The 20758-nt window shown below is 37.1% G+C and overlaps 1 protein-coding gene across 1 annotated transcript in view; it reads right to left on the bottom strand.

The window, feature by feature from the left end:
- Positions 1-20758, bottom strand: part of LOC149142899 (bifunctional aspartokinase/homoserine dehydrogenase 2, chloroplastic-like) — a 287370-nt gene that overhangs the window by 166805 nt on the left and 99807 nt on the right. Inside the window, exons 4-9 of the mRNA XM_089453184.1 lie at positions 13415-13503; positions 12986-13289; positions 12738-12790; positions 12382-12605; positions 12130-12217; positions 11931-12044 (exon numbers count right to left, since the gene is read on the bottom strand). Of these exons, the coding sequence (XP_089309310.1) occupies positions 11931-12044; positions 12130-12217; positions 12382-12605; positions 12738-12790; positions 12986-13289; positions 13415-13503 (872 nt within the window). The remainder of the gene's footprint in view (positions 1-11930; positions 12045-12129; positions 12218-12381; positions 12606-12737; positions 12791-12985; positions 13290-13414; positions 13504-20758) is intronic.

The raw sequence follows: 20758 nt of genomic DNA, 5'->3' as shown, positions 1-20758 counted from the left end.
ACTGCCAAGGCCAGCTTGTACCTTTGGAGTTTCCAAGACTTTCTAGACTCCAAAACAATTCTTTTTCCAATTACATTTTGCTCGGAAGGGTCTTATAAACATGATGTTGACTTCTTTGACCCATGACAAGAAATCCTAAGACCTAACAAATCCTAGAAGCAGGCAGAACATGCCTTTACCAAGAAGACCATCAATAAGAAGCATGAAACCCATGTTTAATAATAATAACTTTTTCTTTTCTTCTTTTGTTTGTTACATAGGCTACATATTAAAATGAGTACAACAATAATTATGAAGGCCGAAACTAGTTACATTTTCGACACTCCCTCTTAACTAGGCAGGCATTCATAATTGTACAACCAGTACAACATCATTCTCCAACTGAAGATTTCTCATAAGAAGAGTCGGATTGATAAGAAAACTGTAAGTGTCATCATTATAACCATCATTGTCACTGAGGCCTAACTTGACAAACTCAACTTCATTCGAGAGCATTATGCTAGGAGGCTTTATGTGTGATACCGCACTACCTCTACAAGGCACATACCCCATCTAGATGTTCACAAGATATGCCCTTTTAGGACTATTCTTATCTTGGATTACCATTCTTGAATCCTCAAAGAATATCGGTCCTCTTCGACCACTCTTCTCTTGGATACTTGTCTTATCCTCAAAGAGTGTCGGTACCTTTCCTTTCTTGGATTCTATATCCTCAAGGAAACCACAGATGCTTATCCAATCCTCCACCATTCTCTTTTCATCACCTAAAGAAGAGAATGCACATGTGATGTCCAACATCACTCCCTCTCAACCAAAGAGGATATCCCTATTCCCTTTTCTCCAGGGAATAGATCCTTGCTCCTTTTCAAGGAGACTCCTTTGTTCCCTCTCAAAACCAGAGGAGATCCCAAACTTCCTTTCTATTTGGGAAGTCATATCCACAAGCTTTCTAGCTTGTCTTCATAAGAGTATCAGCTACTAGTTCTTTATAATTGCATAGCTCCATCTTTTCTCTACATCTCATCATATCGAGCCTGCTTCCTTTCGAGGTATCATGGAGCCATCTTCACTCTTCAATCTTCTGATAGGATCCAGGTCATTAATCTTGCACATCACTTTCATCCCGTCATCAATAATAAAGGCATTATATTGAGCCTTTTTAATCTTCAAGTTATTCATAGCTTCCTTATGAAAGTCATCTTCTTTGACCTTCAGGTTATCTTCTCACACTGCAACCTTTCAATCCCAAGATGGACACATCTTGACTTCACAGTTGCCAAGTACCAGATTTTGAGCTTTTCTCAACATTCTTCATATATTTCCATCCATACAGTTGAACTTGCCTCAACTGTCATCATGTATTACTACAACATCCTTCTAGGTAGAAAAATAATATGTTAACCAGATAACCAACAATAATTAAAATCAAACTTAGCTCTTCATGATGACCTTCTCATTCCATCAACATCCTCATGGTCCATCGAAATATGAATCTTCCTTCATGCATCAGAGTGCCCAAGGATGGATCGAACTTGATTACCAAGTTAATACTTTCTTTCAAAGATCATATTGGATGTTAATCATTATTTTACACATTCTAGAGAAAGTCTTAATTCTTAAGTAAGTAAAATTCTTCCTTTTAAAACATCATACTAAGCATGTTACAAGATTCTATACATGAATCTTATCCTAGAGTTACTTTCAAACTAAGTTGCAGGAGGCGTTGCCTAGGGGTCTGTTTCCGACAAGAAACGAGGAAACTCGTATCGTACGGCCTGGAAACTCGTTTCCAGCCATACTAGCCCATTTCACGCTGGGGAAACATGGCCAGTACGGCCGGAAACGAGTTTCCAGGCCATACAACAGAGTTTCCACTTATAACTTGACGTTTTCTTTTTCTTTTTTTCCGCTTCTAATTTTTTTATTGGGCGACTAAAATATCTTTTGGATGCTTCTAGATGCCTCTCTCAAGTTTAAAAAAAAAAAAGACTATCGCCTCATTCTCTCATCACACAATTCAGCAAGTCGTTTCTCTTGGAGACGAACGATTTTAGCAAAGGAGAAAAGAGGAAGAGAGTAGTGGTTTCAGTTAGGGAGTTTTCAACAGTGAGCAAAGGAGATTTCAGTAGCAAGAGAAAGAGATTTCAGCAGCAAGAGAAAAAGATTTCAGCAACAGATTTGGAGTGCAGAGTTTCTGGCTACGGCATTCTTGGCTTTTGGCTCAGCTATAGCCATATTTCTCGTCTTTTCTGGCTTTTGCTTCAGCTACAGAAAATTAATTTGGGTAAGAAGCATTCATTTTCTTAGTTTTTTCCTTATATTTCTTCAATTTTTCGAGGGTTTATGCTGCCAAAAATATGAAAAACGTTTTTTCTTTACAGATTTTTTTTTTTTTTTTTTTTTTTTGCAACAATGGCTTCCAACCAAAGTGCACCTGCAAGTTCAAGCCCCAGGGCCAACCCAATGGCTGAATATTATCCTCTTTGGAGGAATGTTCAAAAGATTCAAAAATGTGGAGGTGGTGGCTCATGGAAATGGCGATGTAATCTTTGTAGTAATTCGTACAAGGGCTCCTACCCAAGAGTGAAGGCACATCTTTTGCATGGAGGAGGACAGGGGATCGTAGGTTGCACAAAAACAACAGACCCATTGGCAAGGAGGGCATATCAAAGAAAGCAAGATGAGAAGGATGGAATTAAGTGAAGGCATGATGAGCTTAGTCAAGCTACTCCTCAAGCTCCATCTAACATTGAGCCAAGGATTGTAGTTGAAGCAAGGGAGAGGAGAGTCAGTGCCACTCAACAACATGAACAACCAGCATCCAAAAATACCAGAGGGGCATCCCCTTCAATTTAGGATAGCAGAATTGCTAAATTGGTGAATGTGCAAGTGAGAGAAGAAACTAATTCCAGAGTGGCTAGGTGCATTTATGCATGTGGTATCCCATTCAATGTTGTTCGCTCTCCTTATTGGCAAGAAATGATAAGGGAAATTAACAAAGCTCCTCAAGGGTACAAGGGGCCCAACTATGAGAAAGTCAAAACTCAGCTTCTCAAAAATGAGAAGGACCTTGTGGAGGATATCTTATCACCAATTCGTTCTTCCTGGAGTAGCTCTGGGGTTACCAACTTACCATAGCCTCAGATGGAAGGACAGATACAAGGCGCAGACCATTGATAAATATCATTGCCACTTCCCCCAAAGGAGCAATGTTTATAAAGGCGGAAGAGTGCTCAGGAGAGGTAAAAGATGCACAGTTTATTGTTGATGTTATTATAAAAGCTATTGAACAAATAGGGCCTAACAGGGTGGTGCAAGTTATCACGGATAATGCACTAGTTTGAAAAGTTGTAGGTTTAATTATTGAGGGGAGGTATGACCACATCTTTTGGACACCCTGCATTGTCCGTAATCTGAATCTGATCTTAGAGGAGATCGACAACAAAGTTCCACGAATAAAGGAAATCACAAGGGAAGCAAGGGAAATTGTTAAATTCATCACCAGCCACCACCAATCTCAGGCAATATTTCGAGAGTACTCCAATTTAAAGTTGTTAAAAGTTGTTGAGACAAGATATGCCTCAAACTTCCTGATGTTGCGTCGCCTTGTTGAGGTTAAGCATGCATTAGTTTCTATGGTGGTGAGTCAACTTTGGGTTGAGTGGAGACAAGCAGATTCAGAGCGTGGATATATGGTGCGTAGATTGTGCCTTGATGAGGATTGGTGGAGCAAGATAGATTTCTTGCTAAAGTTCACAACCCCTGCATTTGAGATTCTTCAGAATGCTGACACTGACCAACCTTTCTTAGGAGAGGTATATGATGGCATGGATTCCATGGTTGAGAAACTATGGAAATCATTTCACAAGAGTCTCCACAACTTTTGTTTGTTGATGATCATTTTGCTGATTTAGTCAAGAAAATCGTTGTTGATAGCTGGAACAATTTCAACACTCCATTGCACACTTTAGCACATGCCTTAAACCCCAAATTTTATGATAAGGAGCTTATTGCTCAAAGCAATGGGAAGAGGAAGGCACCCCATAAGGATAGAGAGGTGGCTAATGCGGTGAATAAAGCCCTTATGAGAATATTTCCATCTCATCTACACAGGGAGGTAAAGGAAGAATTTGCCAGTTTTGTTGCAAGATTAGATAATTAAGCAAATATATCAGATTTGGAGGAGAGAAGCACCATGAATCCATTTAGGTGGTCGATTTGTCATGGATAAAATGGTGTACATTTGCAAAACCTTGTCATTCGTGTTCTTTCACAAGTGGCAAGCTCTTCATCAACAGAAAGGAATTGGAGCACCTATGGTTTTATTCATTCTATGAAGCGCAATAGGTTGGGCTCACAGAAGGCAAAGGATCTTGTTTATGTGCACTCCAACCTTCGCCTTGCATCTCATAGGGGTCCAGAATACAACAGTGGTCCTTCTAAAGAATGGGATGTGGATGCAAAAAGTCCTGATTTGGATCTCTCTCTTGCTACCCTGAATATTGAGGTCTAGCCTGGAAGTGGAATTGGCCCATCATCTTCTTCAGCGCCACCATCCATTATTGAGCATGCTTCTGCTTCTATTTTTGATGAGGATTAGTCTTTTATCTTTATAGTTCTTGCAGCCTCATAGTCTTTATTGTACTTGCAGCCTCATATATAAAATAAAGGTTGATTTTCAGATTCGGATATATAATAAAGGTTGATTTTGGATATTCCGATATTGCTATTTTTATTATGTGATCATTAATGAGTAAATGTGATGTAAATTTAATCATAATGTTTAAATTTTAAATGTAATAAATTATAATGTATCATGTATGCTTTATGATTGCACATAACATTTCTTAAATGTCCTAAATTCTAATATATATATATATATATATAGCATTTCCCTGTTTCCAAAATTTGGGGGGGTCACATTTCGTAGTACGTACCCATGCCTGTTTTGGAAACTCGTACCCGTTTCCCTGTTTCGTGCAACTTAGCTTTCAATATATCTTCCTATGCTTCTTATTCCATCATCTAGCTATATGTCTCATAATGAGCCTGCATCCTGACCCATTGCATTCCTTCATCCCTTTAATAGTATTGTTTCCACATTACATGGAATGTATACTAACCTTGTCATAATGCTTCTCCCAAGAACCTCCAAAATGATGGTTCTTATAGGATCATGATGATCCACCTTAGCAAGATGACTACCTCTAACATAATGTTAGATAATGCATGGATGAACAATATGCAAATTGGTTTATCTATCTACTTTTAGAGACTAGATGATTTCTATAGAGCAACTTGACCAAGTAGACTCTACATATGTTATTATCACGTGCTTTTCTCTATGATGTTATGCAAAATCAAAATTCCTTCTAAAGTAAACAATAATGCATGTTATCCTAAAGGAAAGATTAATATTCTTAGAGAACCTGACAACCAGAGTGCCTTCTTCAATAATAAAGATATTTCACATCTTTCAATAGTGTCCATATTCATTGCACTTAAAGCATTGAACCTTGGACATATCTTTCTTCTTGGACTTCCCGAACTTTCCCTTCTTCAGTTCTTGTCTCAAGCTAGAAAGGCTTGAGTTATTCATCTAATCCAATGTCAGTTTTCACCTTGATCCTAGATTCTTCCAAAACACACTGAACCCACAACTCATCAAAAGGAGTTGAGTCTTTCTTAGAGTAGATGCTTGTTGCAAAGCTACTCCATTCTAATGGCAATGCATTTAGTATACAAATGGTCATTTCCGAATCAGAAATTGTCTCTCCAAGCCCCTGCAAGTGATCTCTTAATTGAGAGATCTTCATTAGAAAGGATGTCATGTCCTCATCCTTTGATTTCTTCATCTTGTATAGTTTATTCCGCAAAGACATCTTTTGTCCTGATGTACTTACAGAGTACAAGTTCACTAGCTTGTCATACATAGCCTTGGAAGTTTTCAAATTTGCAACAAATGGAACAAGAGGATCTTTAATGGATTCAACTATGATCCTTTGTGCCCTTACTTCCCCTTTCTTGTACTTTGCTAGTTCTTGAGTCTTGTCTTTGCTAGGTTCAGTAATTTCCCCAGTTACATATTCCATTACCTCATGTTCTATAAGTGCCAGGTCAATCCTTTTCTTCCATGCTAAGAAATTTGATGCTCCAACGAGCTTATTGCTCTTCTAGCAAAAAGAACCCATATGACCTATGGATTCAGACATAGAGTAATATGATACTTGATAACCAAGATTCTCCTCTTCCTTGATTATGTCTTCAACCGTTCGTGATGCCCTCAAGACCTTTGAAGAAACTTTAATAATGTCCTTATTTGATGTTTCTTAGGATTCCTCCAACAATAGCTTTCAAGAGTGATGAATGATACCAAGATCCTTTCGATGCTTTCTTCAAAGATGCCTTTCAATGAGCCTTTAAATAGATCTCCTTCTCTCAAGAGACAACCTTTCTTGTAGTCTTCATCTTTTTCAATGTAGAAACACTCCTTCTAGAGCAATAGGTTGTCTACTTCTTTTCTTCCACAAATGATTCCCCTTGACAAGAAAACCCTTCTTTGTGTCCACAAGATGATCCTTCCAACTACCTTCTTGTCCATCTTAGCTCTGACACCATTTTGGAAAATTCAAAGTGGCAGCTTATTAAATCAATTTTTCTCTAACCTTAATATTTTCTTGTGAACTTAGTTAGTCTTCTTGTGTTCTTTATTTAGATCTTTTAATCAAACAAATATCAAGAACAAAAATAGTAACAAGTTACAACAAAGGACACAAAAATTAGGCTCTCAGTCAGGGGAAAACTCTTCTCTTCTTATAGAATCTGCTTCAAATGAGACAACAAAGACCCAAACCTAGACCAAGTCCTCCTCCAAGTACCAAGTCATCCCTTCCAACAAGTCCTTCCTTGATCTAACTAACCAGCTTCAAACTTCAACTTCGACCTACCAGCTTCAATACTGTTACTTAAACTTGCAACTTTGGCCCCTTGTAGCAGCTGCAAAAACCCTAAGCCAGCTTCCTCTTGAGACCTCCCTTGAGCAAGATAGCTCCTCCCAAGGTCAAAGAGGTCAAGACAGAGTATTCTTCCTTCCAGCAATAAGAGATTACACTTAGTCCTACTACAAATCAGATCTGCAATTTCGACCTATTTTGTAGCTACAGTAACCCTAGAAATTCGCACGTGTGGGAAAAATAGAGCCCAAAAACAAGATTTCTTTGCCTCCTTTTTCCTTCTAGACCTTCACTCTTCTTGCTTCATAGCTATAGATCGAACTTTTTCCTTGAAATCGAACTTCTTGGTAGGAGTGTGGCAAATGAGGTCGAACTACTCCTTTATATAGCCTTTCAAGTGGTCGAATTCCCTCCTGTAGGTCGACTTGAAGCTACCAGGCCTGACTTGTACTTTTGGAGTTTCCAAGACTTTCTAGACTCAAAAATAATTATTTTTCCAATTACATTTTGCCCAAAAGGGTCTTATAAACATGATGTTGACTTCTTTGACTCATGACAATAAATCCTAAAACCTAACAAACCCTAGATGCATAAAGAACATGCTTTTACCTAGAAGACCATCAATAAGAAGCATGAAACCCATGCTTTAATAATAATTTTTTATTTTCTTCTTTTGTTTGTTACATAGGATACATATTGAAATGAGTACAACAACAGTTATGAAAATTGAAACTAGTTACATTTTCAACAACTTATTGTGTGCAGGGAAAAGCTAATATCAAGCAAAACAAGTTGCTGTCCAAGAGTTTTGTAAGTTTGTAACAACAAATTACAGCCACCATTTTGGTAAGTGAATCCCCTTCAAAGTATACCTCTTCAATCCTCTTCATTTTATTCACTTCTAGAAGTCTATTAAACATTATTTGAAGTGAATAATCAATCCCAAGCTTGCTAGGATAAAAAATCTGCATAAATAAAAAATTGGGTTTTCACCCTAGTGGGGATTTAACCCCTAAAACTGAGTAGTAAATTCCAGATTTGAAGATCTCTTGACATACTCAGTCCTTTGAAATGATAGTGGGCTCATTGAAGTCATATTTCACAGTACTGGCACTTCCAACCCATATCCATAAGTTTCTTGCATATTTTACGGCTTGTGGGAGGCCACAAGGTGGGTTGTAGCTTATTGGTTTCTGCGTTTTTCTACATAATTACAGGTTTGCAGGTCTAAATCAGCAAACCAAATTGTTTTTCCCAGTCTCATATCAAACATAGCATCAAGGCCATTCATCCTGAGATTGGGGAGGGTTGTTCACACTCAATTCTGTGCTTTTTTAAGGGTTTATTTTTGCATTTATTGGGTGTTTTGGTTGCTGGTTTGCACTTTTATGCAGTAATAAATCATTTTCAGATTGGAAATTGTTCAAATTAACTCCTAGACCTCATAACCATAAGGAGATTTCATAGGCACCAGTCTATTGATTTTGTGGTGGAGGATTTGTGTTGAGTAGGGAAGCCTCCCATGGCTCTTTAGGAGGTGGACCGTGGCCCAAAGAGTGGGGACTCATGTCGAGGTGATAGTAGGAAAATGTCCCATGTGGTGCCACCCTGGCATCTTGTTGGCTATGTCACATGGTTCGGGTTCGAATTTGAGTTTGGCAACGATTAAGTTCGATTTGAATTTGAATTTTCCGATGAGGTCCGTATGAGGTTCGGCAGTGATATCAAGTAGTTATAATCTATTAATCCATAAGGCGAACCCCACTTTTTTTAATCAAATTCAACTTTAGGTTCGACTTGAGATTCGAATTCAATCAGGTTTGACCTTCGAGTTCAGATTTCAGGTTCGGCGAACCTAAACGAATCTGAAATTTGTTTTTGGGTTCGCCGAATTTCAGACCTCAAGGTTCAAATTTGGTGAACCTTGTGACATTGCTTGTTGGACCTTTACAAGAATGTTAATCCAAACGGTAATAAGTCCCTTGAAGGACACTGAGGGGCTACTTGCACATTTGATTGACATTGTCCCACCCCTTTGAGAGGTTGTTCTACTTCCATCGAAGGATGCTAGGCCTTTTGAGGGCATTGCACACTTGTTGAGATGCCTTAGAACCTTCTTGGAGATGATGTGGCACCATTTGATGTGACACCTTTTTGAGATGATATGTCATTTGGAGCATGAAACATTGCACCATTTGGAGGGAATGTTTCATATTGGAGTCCTAACACACCATTTTTGAGTGAGTTGTCCACTCTTGGAGATCATCTATGCCACACATGTGGCCTTTATCATTTATTTATGAGGGATGACTTGGCATTAGAGCATCTTTGCTTCACTTTGGGAGCATTGTTAGGGACCTTATTGACCTATCTACTTTTGTATCATGGATATTTTATATATTGTGACCTTATCTCTAGAATTTGTGAAGAGATGAAGGCATATTTTACTTTTTTTTAAGCTTATGTCCGAAAAATATTGTTATTTTAATAAGAAGGGTGCTAGATTTCTCATATAAATAAGAGAAGCAGTCCTCATTTGTAAATCGTTGATAGAACTTGTGGAGAACAACTACTTGTCTACTTTGACTTTATTTTCTTCTATATTTGCTACGGATGGATAGCTAAAGTGACTTCTTGAGGAGATATTTTATGGATGGGTTTACAACATTATGGATGCTCATGACTAGTGTTTATGGATTAAAATCATTTATAGCTTAAGAAGACTCATTTAATCTTGTTGGATTTTGTTTGTGGGTGATTATAAGTGTAATTGTACTTCTCTAGCGATGGAGGTGCATTCTCTTCATATTGTTCCTAGTAAAATCCCTTCTTTAAAACCCTAGGAAGATTACGAGTGGAGTATCTTCCCTTGAATTATCTTGGAGTTTATAAGGTACTAGGTGGATCTTCTAGGGTTTATAATGGACAACTTTAGATATGACCCTAGATATACCGACATTCTCTCAAGAGAGTCTTTAGTCGACCCTATATGCCCCAAAAAAATATTATTATTCTTCTATTAACCTAGTCAATCATATTTTATAAATTCAAATTTTATTTTGTGTTAGGGTAAATTTAGGGTTGTGTTTAGCTTACACTTAATTTTCAACCATAAAAAACCCTGGACGTCTAGGGTTTTGCTGCATATTTCTAACCTAAAATTCTAGGATTTTCTTGCATATACTTAACCTAAAATCCTAGGGTTTTCTTGCATGTTTTAACTAAAATAATTTTAATGCATAAAATTTGCCTTACTGATTTATATTGCTGCATAATTAGGGCTATACATCTTGTTTTAATTGGCTGTTATATACCTTGCAATTTTCAGATCTTAAAAGTTAATCAAACCCTAGATTTACATTTTCAACTGGTTTATAAGTCATTTTGAGCACTAAATTATATTATTGTTGTGACTTATTTCAAAATTGAGTGGTTTTGAGATTGTTGTGCATGAGATTGTTACTTGATAAGCCCCCTAGACCAACCTTAGACCACTTAAAACCAATTCTGGAATTCACCTTAATTGACCACCTAACCTTTAACGTGATTGATACATTCCATGCCCCAGTAGAGCAGCCGGAGACTTATCCACTATCCAGAGCTTCTTTCCGTCAGCCTTGGATGCTAGGAGTATCCCTCACTCCTACATCCCCCCAAGATCATGCAGCCAGTCACGGCATTGGACCTAGAGGTCTCCGATAGCAAGACAGCACCACTGTCACCCCACTCGCCATCAGCTATCAAACTTGGACATTCTTGACATCATCGACCTCCAGCTCTGGACTTATTCACTTAGTCTTCTACATCACCAGGGCCTTTGATCCAGTTATATACATGTTTACGAGGCTGTCCTATTGTTGTATTCTTCTTTATTTCAATGTATCCTAGATTTAGCCTTGCCATTTTTAGGAGTTGCATTTGCACTCCCACATTGTACCCGCACTCGATGTATTCTTTAGTCCCATTGGCCTACTTTAGTGGTCATTCCTTAGACATTAATAAAATTATCTTATCTTTCTTGCCAATAATGTCAGGTTATTTATCAGTCTAATTATGTTCTGACGACATCTTAACATGAGTGTCTGGTTCTGTTATTTGCATTTTATTTCTACTGTATAGTATCAGGTACAAATCAGACCAGTAAGACATGATTAAATACCTCATGAGTCGTAGCATATTTTCACTAAAACCAAAAAGCAGGGAAAAAGGAGACTACAAGCAAGGGAGAAACTCTCTGACATATGTTTCATAGTTGACACAATGAAAAATAGAAAAGCCAGTGGGATGCATAAAATATGCATTTATATAATCAGTATATATATATATATATATATATACAACTATTGTTCAAATACTGCATAATCTGCAATTGTCATTCAGACATAACTCCGGAAAGAAAAACTCAGAGAATAGATGATTGACAAAATCAAGTTATGCCTACTCTGTAAAGTTATAGTCTATTCACTAACTGTGGCATGCATGAATAAAAACAAAAGTAATGAAAATTACTATCTAGTGGGAAAGAATGCTTAGCTCAACTTACCACATGAATGCTGGTATCACAATAGTACAAGCAGCAGTAATGGCATAATTTCTAACTTAACCGTTTAAGCAAACTTCTCTCTAGTTGTAGATCACCAGGACCCAACTAGCTTATAGAGCAAATAACTCCAGAAATAAGAAATTGTTGAGATAACTAATTCCAGATTATAGAGAAGTGTTAGAGGTTCTAAAGCATCTACGACAATGAAAGTATATCCAAGATTCCAAAGCACCAGTTCTATCCCTCACCACAACAAAACTACCATTCATCTACTAACCAGGAATATTTTCCTTGCCAAATTCACTCTATTTTACATTTTCTGAGCAGGCTAAAAAACCTGAGCATTCTAACATCTAGGTAGAGTTTCACTGCAAAATTACATTATGCCTATACTGCCCATTTTTTTGCCATCAGCTTTGGAAATCAAAATTCACCTGTGAAAGCCGCCCAGCATCGAGAGCTTCTCTAAATCTCTTATTTAAGGCCTCTGCAACAGCACCAACTTCTTTTTCTGGTACTGCAAAGCACACAGAGTGCTCACTACTTGCCTGTGCATGATCCAGAAAATTAGTATGTCTGCGACAATGGAACTGAGAAACAAACTAGAGAAATACACTTCTCTAGCACTGATACCTGTGATATCATAATAACATTTGCACCAACATCTTTGACTGAACCAAAAATTGCACTCGCTGTACCAGGAACACCAGCCATTCCAGTTCTGCAGAAATAGTACCAGTCCACCATATCTTAGCTGCATGAACTTCCTAACAAGTCTCCTCATATTGCATCTTCCCAGGTTTTCATTACCTTTCGTTCAAAAACCAAACATATTTTCCGCTAATCCAACAACAAAAAATACAAAAGTCTAGAATTGCTACACACCCTTCAACATTTACAAGTGCTACATTGTCGATGGTTGCAAAACCTTTTACAATTGAATCAGAGTCTGAACATGGCTCAAGCTCTTTAGCCTCTGTAATACAAGGATGACATATACTTGTCCCGGGAGATGATAGATTGAAAACATTTCTTATCACAATAGGAATATTGTACTTCATAACTGGGATTATTGTCCGAGGGTGCAACACATTTGCCCCAAAATATGACTGCAAAACCCAAAACGCATGTCAGAACACAAATTCATACCCAAGAATGCACAAATGTCAATTTTAATTCACATGTACTTTTGAAAGAAAATATGACCATATTTAGCAAAAAGTAATAGACTGTAGGTTTACCATTTCCCAGGCTTCCTGGTAAGATAGTGTCTTCAATATCACAGCTTCACTAACTGCAGAGTTACAAAACCAGAATATATAATGAAGTTCGAAGAAAATGAAAAGGCAGAGACAAAACAACACAAAAGAAATACTCCATACTTAGCTTCAGCCTTCAACAAGAATGGCAACCTTTCTTTAATTACAAAAGGAGTATACAAAAACTCTAATACTGCCTGCAAAACAAACCAGTAAGCCAAAGTGTTTACCTTTTCGAGGATCTGCACTATACACACCATCCACATCTGTCCAAATTGTAATTCGCCTAGCTCTGAATAGGGCTCCCATGATTGCCGCAGAAAAGTCACTTCCATCTCTTTTGAGGGTTGTTGGAAGCTTCTTTTGAGTGCTAGCAATAAAACCTGTAGCAATTATTGTCTTAGCCGGAGTATGTGAGTACCACTTATTGAGATTTTCCTCTGATGCTGCATAGTCAGGGTCTGCCTGGTTGGAGCTAGTTGGATTAACAACAAGGACCTCTCTAGTGTCCATCCACACACAAGACAGTCCACGCTACAGAACAAAATGCAATTCTAGTCAAAACCAGAAATCTGATGAATTTAATCCATAAACAACCATTTTTTTTTGCACCGACTGAACAAAAAATTTACTCATAATATAGAATAGTACCATCATACCTTTCTGACAGTAGCAGCCAATATCTGTGCAGACCACAACTCTCCATGCCCAACAACAAAGTCTGAAAAGGATTCTGTAGCATGTCCAGCTGCAGCACCCACCATGTTAGAGATGCACCAAAAGACAATCACTCGAATATTCAGGAGCACACATATCGTATATCCAATTTATGGAGCTGCACATTATCACATTCATATCATATGTACCCTACCATTATATGCATGAATGCCCAAGTTACACCAAAACACAGTCAAAATAATAGAAGCACAATTCATACAGAGAAGTGATGTTGATGAAACATGATTTTCTCAAAAGAATGTAAGAAGCCAGTGACTAAAGAAAATAGTATCAAAAAATCAAGGTAATGTGTGCATGAAGAAGAGTTGCCCTGTACAGCTGGTCACATAAAGATATATAGGAGGACAAGAGAACCATCGGGAAGCAAGAACATAAGGGAAAAAAGCAATCTTCTCAAGTAATTCCACACAAAAGGCCACTAGAAAAAATATCCTCTTCCAATGAAATGCATTGCTAAGATTGAAAACTTTCCTAGTTCCCAGGAGATTCCGTGAGGTCGGTTATCATCCTACCACTTTTTGCTTTCAATTCAAGTCTACTATTTCTGAGAATGTTGCTAGATATCGTCCTGATGCAAACTTAAAAAACAGAGCAATGGATGCAGGCTAGGAAGAAAACCCCTTAAAATCTCAGTGCACCTCTGACAGGCAAGAAAATTTACAAATAAAAGTTGACAAAGAAATGGCAAAGAGGAAAATGCATTCAAATTCAAGAATGTACAAGTGATTCTAAAAGCTAACGCCAGATAAAGTACCGACATACTGCACATAAAGAATTGAAATAGAGTCAACTCTATATGCTAGAGAATTTAATTTTCGTTCCTATATGACAACCTTCCAAAAATCCGTTTAGCAGATACTCTAATAGAGAAGGAAATGTCAGTCCATGAAGTAAACAAATTAAGATACTTATATCTAGGTACTAGAAATATGAAATGGAATGATCGATAAAAAAATTGACACCATTCTACTCTTATAGCTTGCTTGAAAAGCTTCCAATATCTTCACATTTTACAAGTTTGTTTGACACAATTCCTCAATGAATAGACAGAAGCCTTTTCAACGATACATTTCCAATAACAATTTCATATGTCAGATGTTGAAAATTTCGCAGCTCAGGGATGAATTTCCAAAAATAGAAAATCTAAAAATAAGAAAGCCTAAAAATAGAAAGTCTCAAGTATGACTTTCCAAAAATAGTAAATCACCTTGCATTAATTGGTAATCAAGTATTGTTGATGGAAAATCCCTTTTGATCATCAATCGATCCTACCAATTCAATTTCGACTTAATTATCAATATTATCATTCAAATTATTATTATTATTCTTATGATACTATTATATTATTATTAAAAAGAAATTCAAATCTCTTGATCATGGCTCTCAATAATGTTCTCTTACACTCTCATTAACGCTCTTACACTCTCTTACTCCCATTAAAAGACTCGTCATAAAATATTCCTCTTACGCATGTCATAAATATTCCTCTTACGCATGTCATAAATATTCCTCTTACAAGGCATGGCATGCAAGATTTCTCTGACTCACTCATTAAAGGCATGTCATAAAAGATTCCTCTCACCCTCTAATCTAAGGCATATGTTACCTCTCCATAATGGAATTTGAATTGTCTCTCCTTAATGGCATGAGTTACTCTTCCCTAAATGGCTAATGTAACTCCTCCTCAAGGCATGTGTATTGCTTCTCCTTTATGTCAATAATTCATTGTTCCTCCTATATATGTGTCTCATATCATCTCACCTCACTTGTGCATTGTGAATTCGAGAAGGAGATTGTGAGAGAGAGAGACTTGGAGAGTAAGAAAAGGTTTTGGTGAGCCAAAGTTGATTATGTGTTTACTTCAATTGCTGCTACCAGTGATCTTGATGCTACAGCTTGTTCAGATTTGGGTGAACTTTCTCATTCTCTTGATCTCTCATTGTACTTTGTATCTCTGTTGAACTATTGATATCTAATAGAAGAAGAATCTGGTTGGGTTTTCCCCTTGTGGGTTTTGCCCTGGTCATTGGACCTAAATTCTTTGTCTCATTGTGTTCTTGGTTGTCTTCTATTGTGCATATGGTTTATATGGTTTATGTTCTATCTACAATTGTTTAACTAATATTGCAGCATAAAAAAGTTTTGTAATAAGTGATTGTTACAGCATAGAACATCAGAATTTCAACATGGTATCAAAGTTTTGGTGAAGACAAACTTCGTTTGCAACTCTCTTTCTGTTGAAATATCTCTTGTTGTCTGTTCCATTTGCAGCTCTCTTTCTGCTGGAATATCTCTTGTTGTCCGCTCATTTGCAGCTCTCTTTCTGTTGAAATATCTCTTGTTGTCCACTCCATTTATAGCTCTCTTTCTGCTGAATTATCTCTTGCTATCTCTTCTACTTGCAGCTCATTTTTCTGCTGAAATATCCCTTCTCAATTACTGCTGAAATATCACTTGTTGCCCCTTCTTTCTTTCTGTTGAAATCTTATTTGTTGCTCCTTCCTTGCTGCTGAAATCTTATTTGTTGCTCCTTACTTGCTATTGAAATAAGAAGATCTTGTTTGTTATCCTATTTGCTATTGAAAGCAAAACCAAAATCAGAGTACTTTCTTGTTTCTTCTCTTTCTCATTCCTCTTCTACAAATTCTTGTGACGGTTGGTTGATAGTGGTGCTTCAAAGAACTTTACTTGTTATAAAGAAGTTCTCTCAAATCTGGTTGAGAGGGAGACAGATCTGAAAACTATACTTGGAGATAATTCTATATATCCTATAAAGGGATTTGATTCTATTTCTTTTTATTTGGATCAATAAATTTTGTATGTACCTGGTTTAAAATTAAAATGTTGCATGTGTTTGATAATTATGATTTTGGTATTTATTGATGATTGTAAAAGTAAAGAATCATGTTACTTATGTTTATGCATGTGCAAGAAAGTGTTGTTTTGAAAAAAAGTATAATGAAGAGAAGGTTATGAAAGAATAACTGATAGAAATTGAATGTCGAAGATAGATTGATTTTGATTCTCTCACATCATGTGAGAAAGGACATAATCTTATGGGTTTTGGTAATTTTGATATTAGAGTTCACTAACAAAAGTGGTTGCAGGTAAGGACCATGAATTTTTGCAAAAGATGGAATGATAGTTTTCTAAACTAACCTATTTTGCAGTGAACAAAGATAGATTATAACTAATATCATTGCAGGCAATGAAGTCAATATGTATAATTAGTATTACATAATTTCACTCTGGGATCAAGATTTGAAGATCTTTATAAAATCAATGGAAGACATATCCATGCATTGATTCATGATATGTAATCATCAATATAAACTGTGGCACCAAAAGTTCACTCATCTTCACTATTAAGCATTACCTCATGTGAGAAAGATGGTTTCTGAAATACCTGAGATTAGAGTGGATCATGATGGAGTTTGCCAAGTGGTGTTCAAGAAGATGTATTTCTTCTGCCAATGACATATGTCTGATGGACAGTGGTAACTTGTAGAGGCCGGATCAAGAAGGAGCTAACAGCTTTCTTTGTCACTGCTCTTGTTTAGATTTATCTTTATAGATCATTGATTATTCTTCTTGCATGATTATTTCAATGATTATTTCACTAACTTCTTGATGAGGATGCGATTAAGAAAAAGTTAAAACAGATCCTGAAGATCATCTAGGTGCAGAATAGTGCAAGAAGAATAAAGTTTAAGAGGAAGTTGGTGCAAGGATAATGAAAGAGCCACTCTCACATCTACAAAAGAAAGAAAGACTTGCCTCATTGTCAGGTATACTTTCATTATGTTTATTTACTTTGCTATTATTGCTCTTGCTCTTGTTCTGGGATCAACAAGTACATTTGATGAATGTGAGAACCAAGTCCTTTGTATTGAGATTGAGGAAGATGTCGAGCCATCCCATGATTTAAGTGGCACATGAAATGGACAAGAGCTCAAGACTTCTGCAAGGAATATTGAATCAAGAAAAAGACCATTATACCCATATAACCTAGAACAAAATGGGCACTTAAGGATCTTTGAATGCCCTATCTACTTTCATGTGCCAAAGGAAAAGAGTACCAAGCCGGAAGCTTCAGGTAAGAAAGATATGATTGTTGGTTATTGTGAAAATTCTAAAGCTTACAGAATATATGTACCTAGACAAAGAAATATAGAGTTTAGCAAAGATATAACATTTGATGAAGATGCAACTCTTTGCAAAGCCATAGACACTCCTCCTGCTAATGTTGAAAGACAGGATCATGCCTTAGATGCACAAAAAGATCCCGAGCCTAAGCCTGATCTCGCTGATGAACCCACAGATCCCATGGACTCCTTGGATCCTTCTCCATGTGCTAGAAAGAGATGATTATCGCTTTGTGACACTTTACAGGATGTTGATAGATGTGTTCCTCCCCAAGGAATTTTTAGAGAATGCAAGAAACCATGTCGGTTCCAAGGATATCTTGTAGCCATGATCAACATTATTCAAGGTGAACCATGCACTTTTGAAGAAGCAGTGAAAGATCAAGTGTGGAAAGATCCCTTAATGAAGTACAAGCATAAGTGCACTTAGTAAGGTTACCAATTCTCACCATACCACGTCAACAACATCCAATACACCAAGTACCTGTTATAGGTTGAAGTTGTTGTTGTTGGATAATGCTGCTCCTGGAAGTTGTATTGGGCCAACATCGAAGTCTCTAAGTGAAGATCGAAGTCTTTCAGTGAAGATCGAAGTCTCTAAGGCAAGGTTGAAGTTGTTGGGTCGAAGAAAGTGTTGCTAATGTTGGTGTTGCTGCCAGGTCAAGTAGGATCATTTGCAAAGGAAGAAGAAGGTTGACTTGGCGTGAAGAAAACTAGTGTCAAGGTCTTGAGTCTTGGAATATCTCTGGAAAACTATTGAATGAAGAAATACTGACTAGGTTTTCCCCTAGAGAGAGGTTTTGCCCTGGTTTTGAGCCTATATCTGGTGTCCATTCATCTATGTGCCATTGCTTTGGTAATTGGTTCATGAACTAAAAGAAAGAAGATATAAAGGAACCTAATAAGAAATCAAGAACATCACAAGTAATTATCAAGTATAAGAAAATCTTTCTGCCTTTCTGATTTTCTAACAACTCTAACAAGTCTCTTGTAGCTTCTATGCACAATTTTATTGACAAAGCATCCTTATGATAAACTAATTTACATTGTAAAGATACATGTTTAAGTTTTGTCTACAACCAATAAACCACTCCTTATGTTGCACATCAAGGAATACAAAAGGTAGAAAGATTAAAAAGGTCCTTAAACCTCTAATCATATTTTATCACGATCTCTCTTGGTCCTGTTGGAAATACTGGAGGGGGATGAATCAGTGTTTCACTTCAATTAGATAATTTTTAATCTTTAGAGCATTAATTAACATCAGCACCAGATCCAAACATAAATCAACAACACCATTCATGCACAATATAAAATACAGTAGACGAGATTTTTAGGTGGAAACCCTTCTAGGAGAAAAACATTGAACGCTTCTTAATATAGGCCTTTTGAAGATTACATCAATAGGAAGCTCCAACTTCCAAGATTCTCTAGCTACAACTAGAAGGAGGCTCCAACCCCCTGATTTATCAACTCCAATTGAAAGGATGCTCCAACGCCCTAATTTACCAACTCTAACTGGAAGGACGCTCCAACGCCCTGGCTTTATCATCTTCGACTGAAAGGACGCTCCAACGCCCTAGTTTACCAGCTCCAACTGCAAGGATGCTTCAACACTCTGCCCAGGCTCCAACCTGCCCTAGCACCACCCTATCATCCTAAAGTGTTCTCAAGCTCCAACCTAAAGGAGACTCCACTCTCTGCCTTGCACCACCCTGCCACCCTACTTAGCAAACGGACCACGTTTCACAATTTCGAACTGGATCCACCTGTGCTCAATATCAATACAAAAACAAACTACAACACAATCTCTGCTCAATCAAATCTGCTTATGCTCGATATGTACATCAAACCTTAACTTCATAAAAATTAGTTATCTTTTGCTCAAGTTGCATCAACCTGTCATCAAACATCTAGTCATACAACCCTAGTTCAACAAGAAAGTTAGAAGCACTGTAAACCCTGGCATTCATCAGCTGCCCACACAAGCCAATAACTTTGCTCAAACACTTCTAGGAAACCTTAACTCAACAATAGCGTATCAAATATGCATCAATATTGCATTCTTTGCATTAAAGATCAAACCCTAGCGTGAACAATCCAGAAATACTCAATACTTTATGTTCAACGCATAGATTCGCTACTGCTCAACATGAATATTTGATGACAAACCCTAGTTGCATAGATCCACAACAAGTGTTTGAAATTATTGTACCAATATCACCTATCTTTTGCATCAATGCACTGGCAGCGAATCAAGCCAAACCCTAGAAGAGATGTTCTCACAATATGCTCAATGTACTAGCACAATATCACTGCCTTTGAAATGCTTCAATAAGACAATTGGCAGCAGCACCATTCTTAGTCTTCAACATATACATCAAACCCTAATAGCATTAGCAAAAACCCTAGCAGCAGATTATAATTTGTCCCATACTCACTTTTATAAGGCTTGAGATTAATACCATTCTATAACATCAAAACTCTATCTCTCTATCATACACATCATGATAACTGCAGTAATACATTACAACTTAGACAAACATGTTAATTATAGGGATAATGCATCAAAACACACACAAGGATTATGAGCCCTCAAGTCAATCATGATTCTTGCAAATACATTGTGAACTATGCATCCAATTAACTTTGTTTTTCCATGGATCTATCTCTGCCATGCACACTGCCATTGATCTTTGTCTCTCAAACAGCTTCATCAAGGTTACTTTGACTCACACCTTCTTAGGAGCAAACATCACTTTCACTCAACAACAAACATTTAGCTAAGAAAATATAAAACCCTACAACAGTAGCATATAAAAGTCTTATTCAAGCACATCCTAGTAGCAGTTATATGACATTGCACACAAACTTCTAGCTAACAATGTTGTAGCTATATATGAGCAGCAATTCAAAACAATTCAGCATTGATAACTCAATTCTCTGAGCACTTTGATCGATGTGATAATACCTCCACGAACTGGCTAGCGAACGATCTACTAGGGAATCCATGGCAAACCAAACATACACACATACCTTGATTTGAGATAACTTTCCAGATGCATATATTCGACCACTATATGAATCAACTTTAGGCTTTTGTCATCAAAACAATGAATT

This window comes from Pinus tabuliformis, chromosome X (assembly GCF_031772625.1).
Source record: "Pinus tabuliformis cultivar Carrire ecotype Pingquan chromosome X, CPIR1, whole genome shotgun sequence".
In the NCBI taxonomy this organism is placed as follows: Eukaryota; Viridiplantae; Streptophyta; class Pinopsida; order Pinales; family Pinaceae; genus Pinus; species Pinus tabuliformis.
The sequence above is the reverse complement of the archived record's forward strand: the minus strand, read 5'-3'. Positions and strand labels throughout refer to the sequence as shown.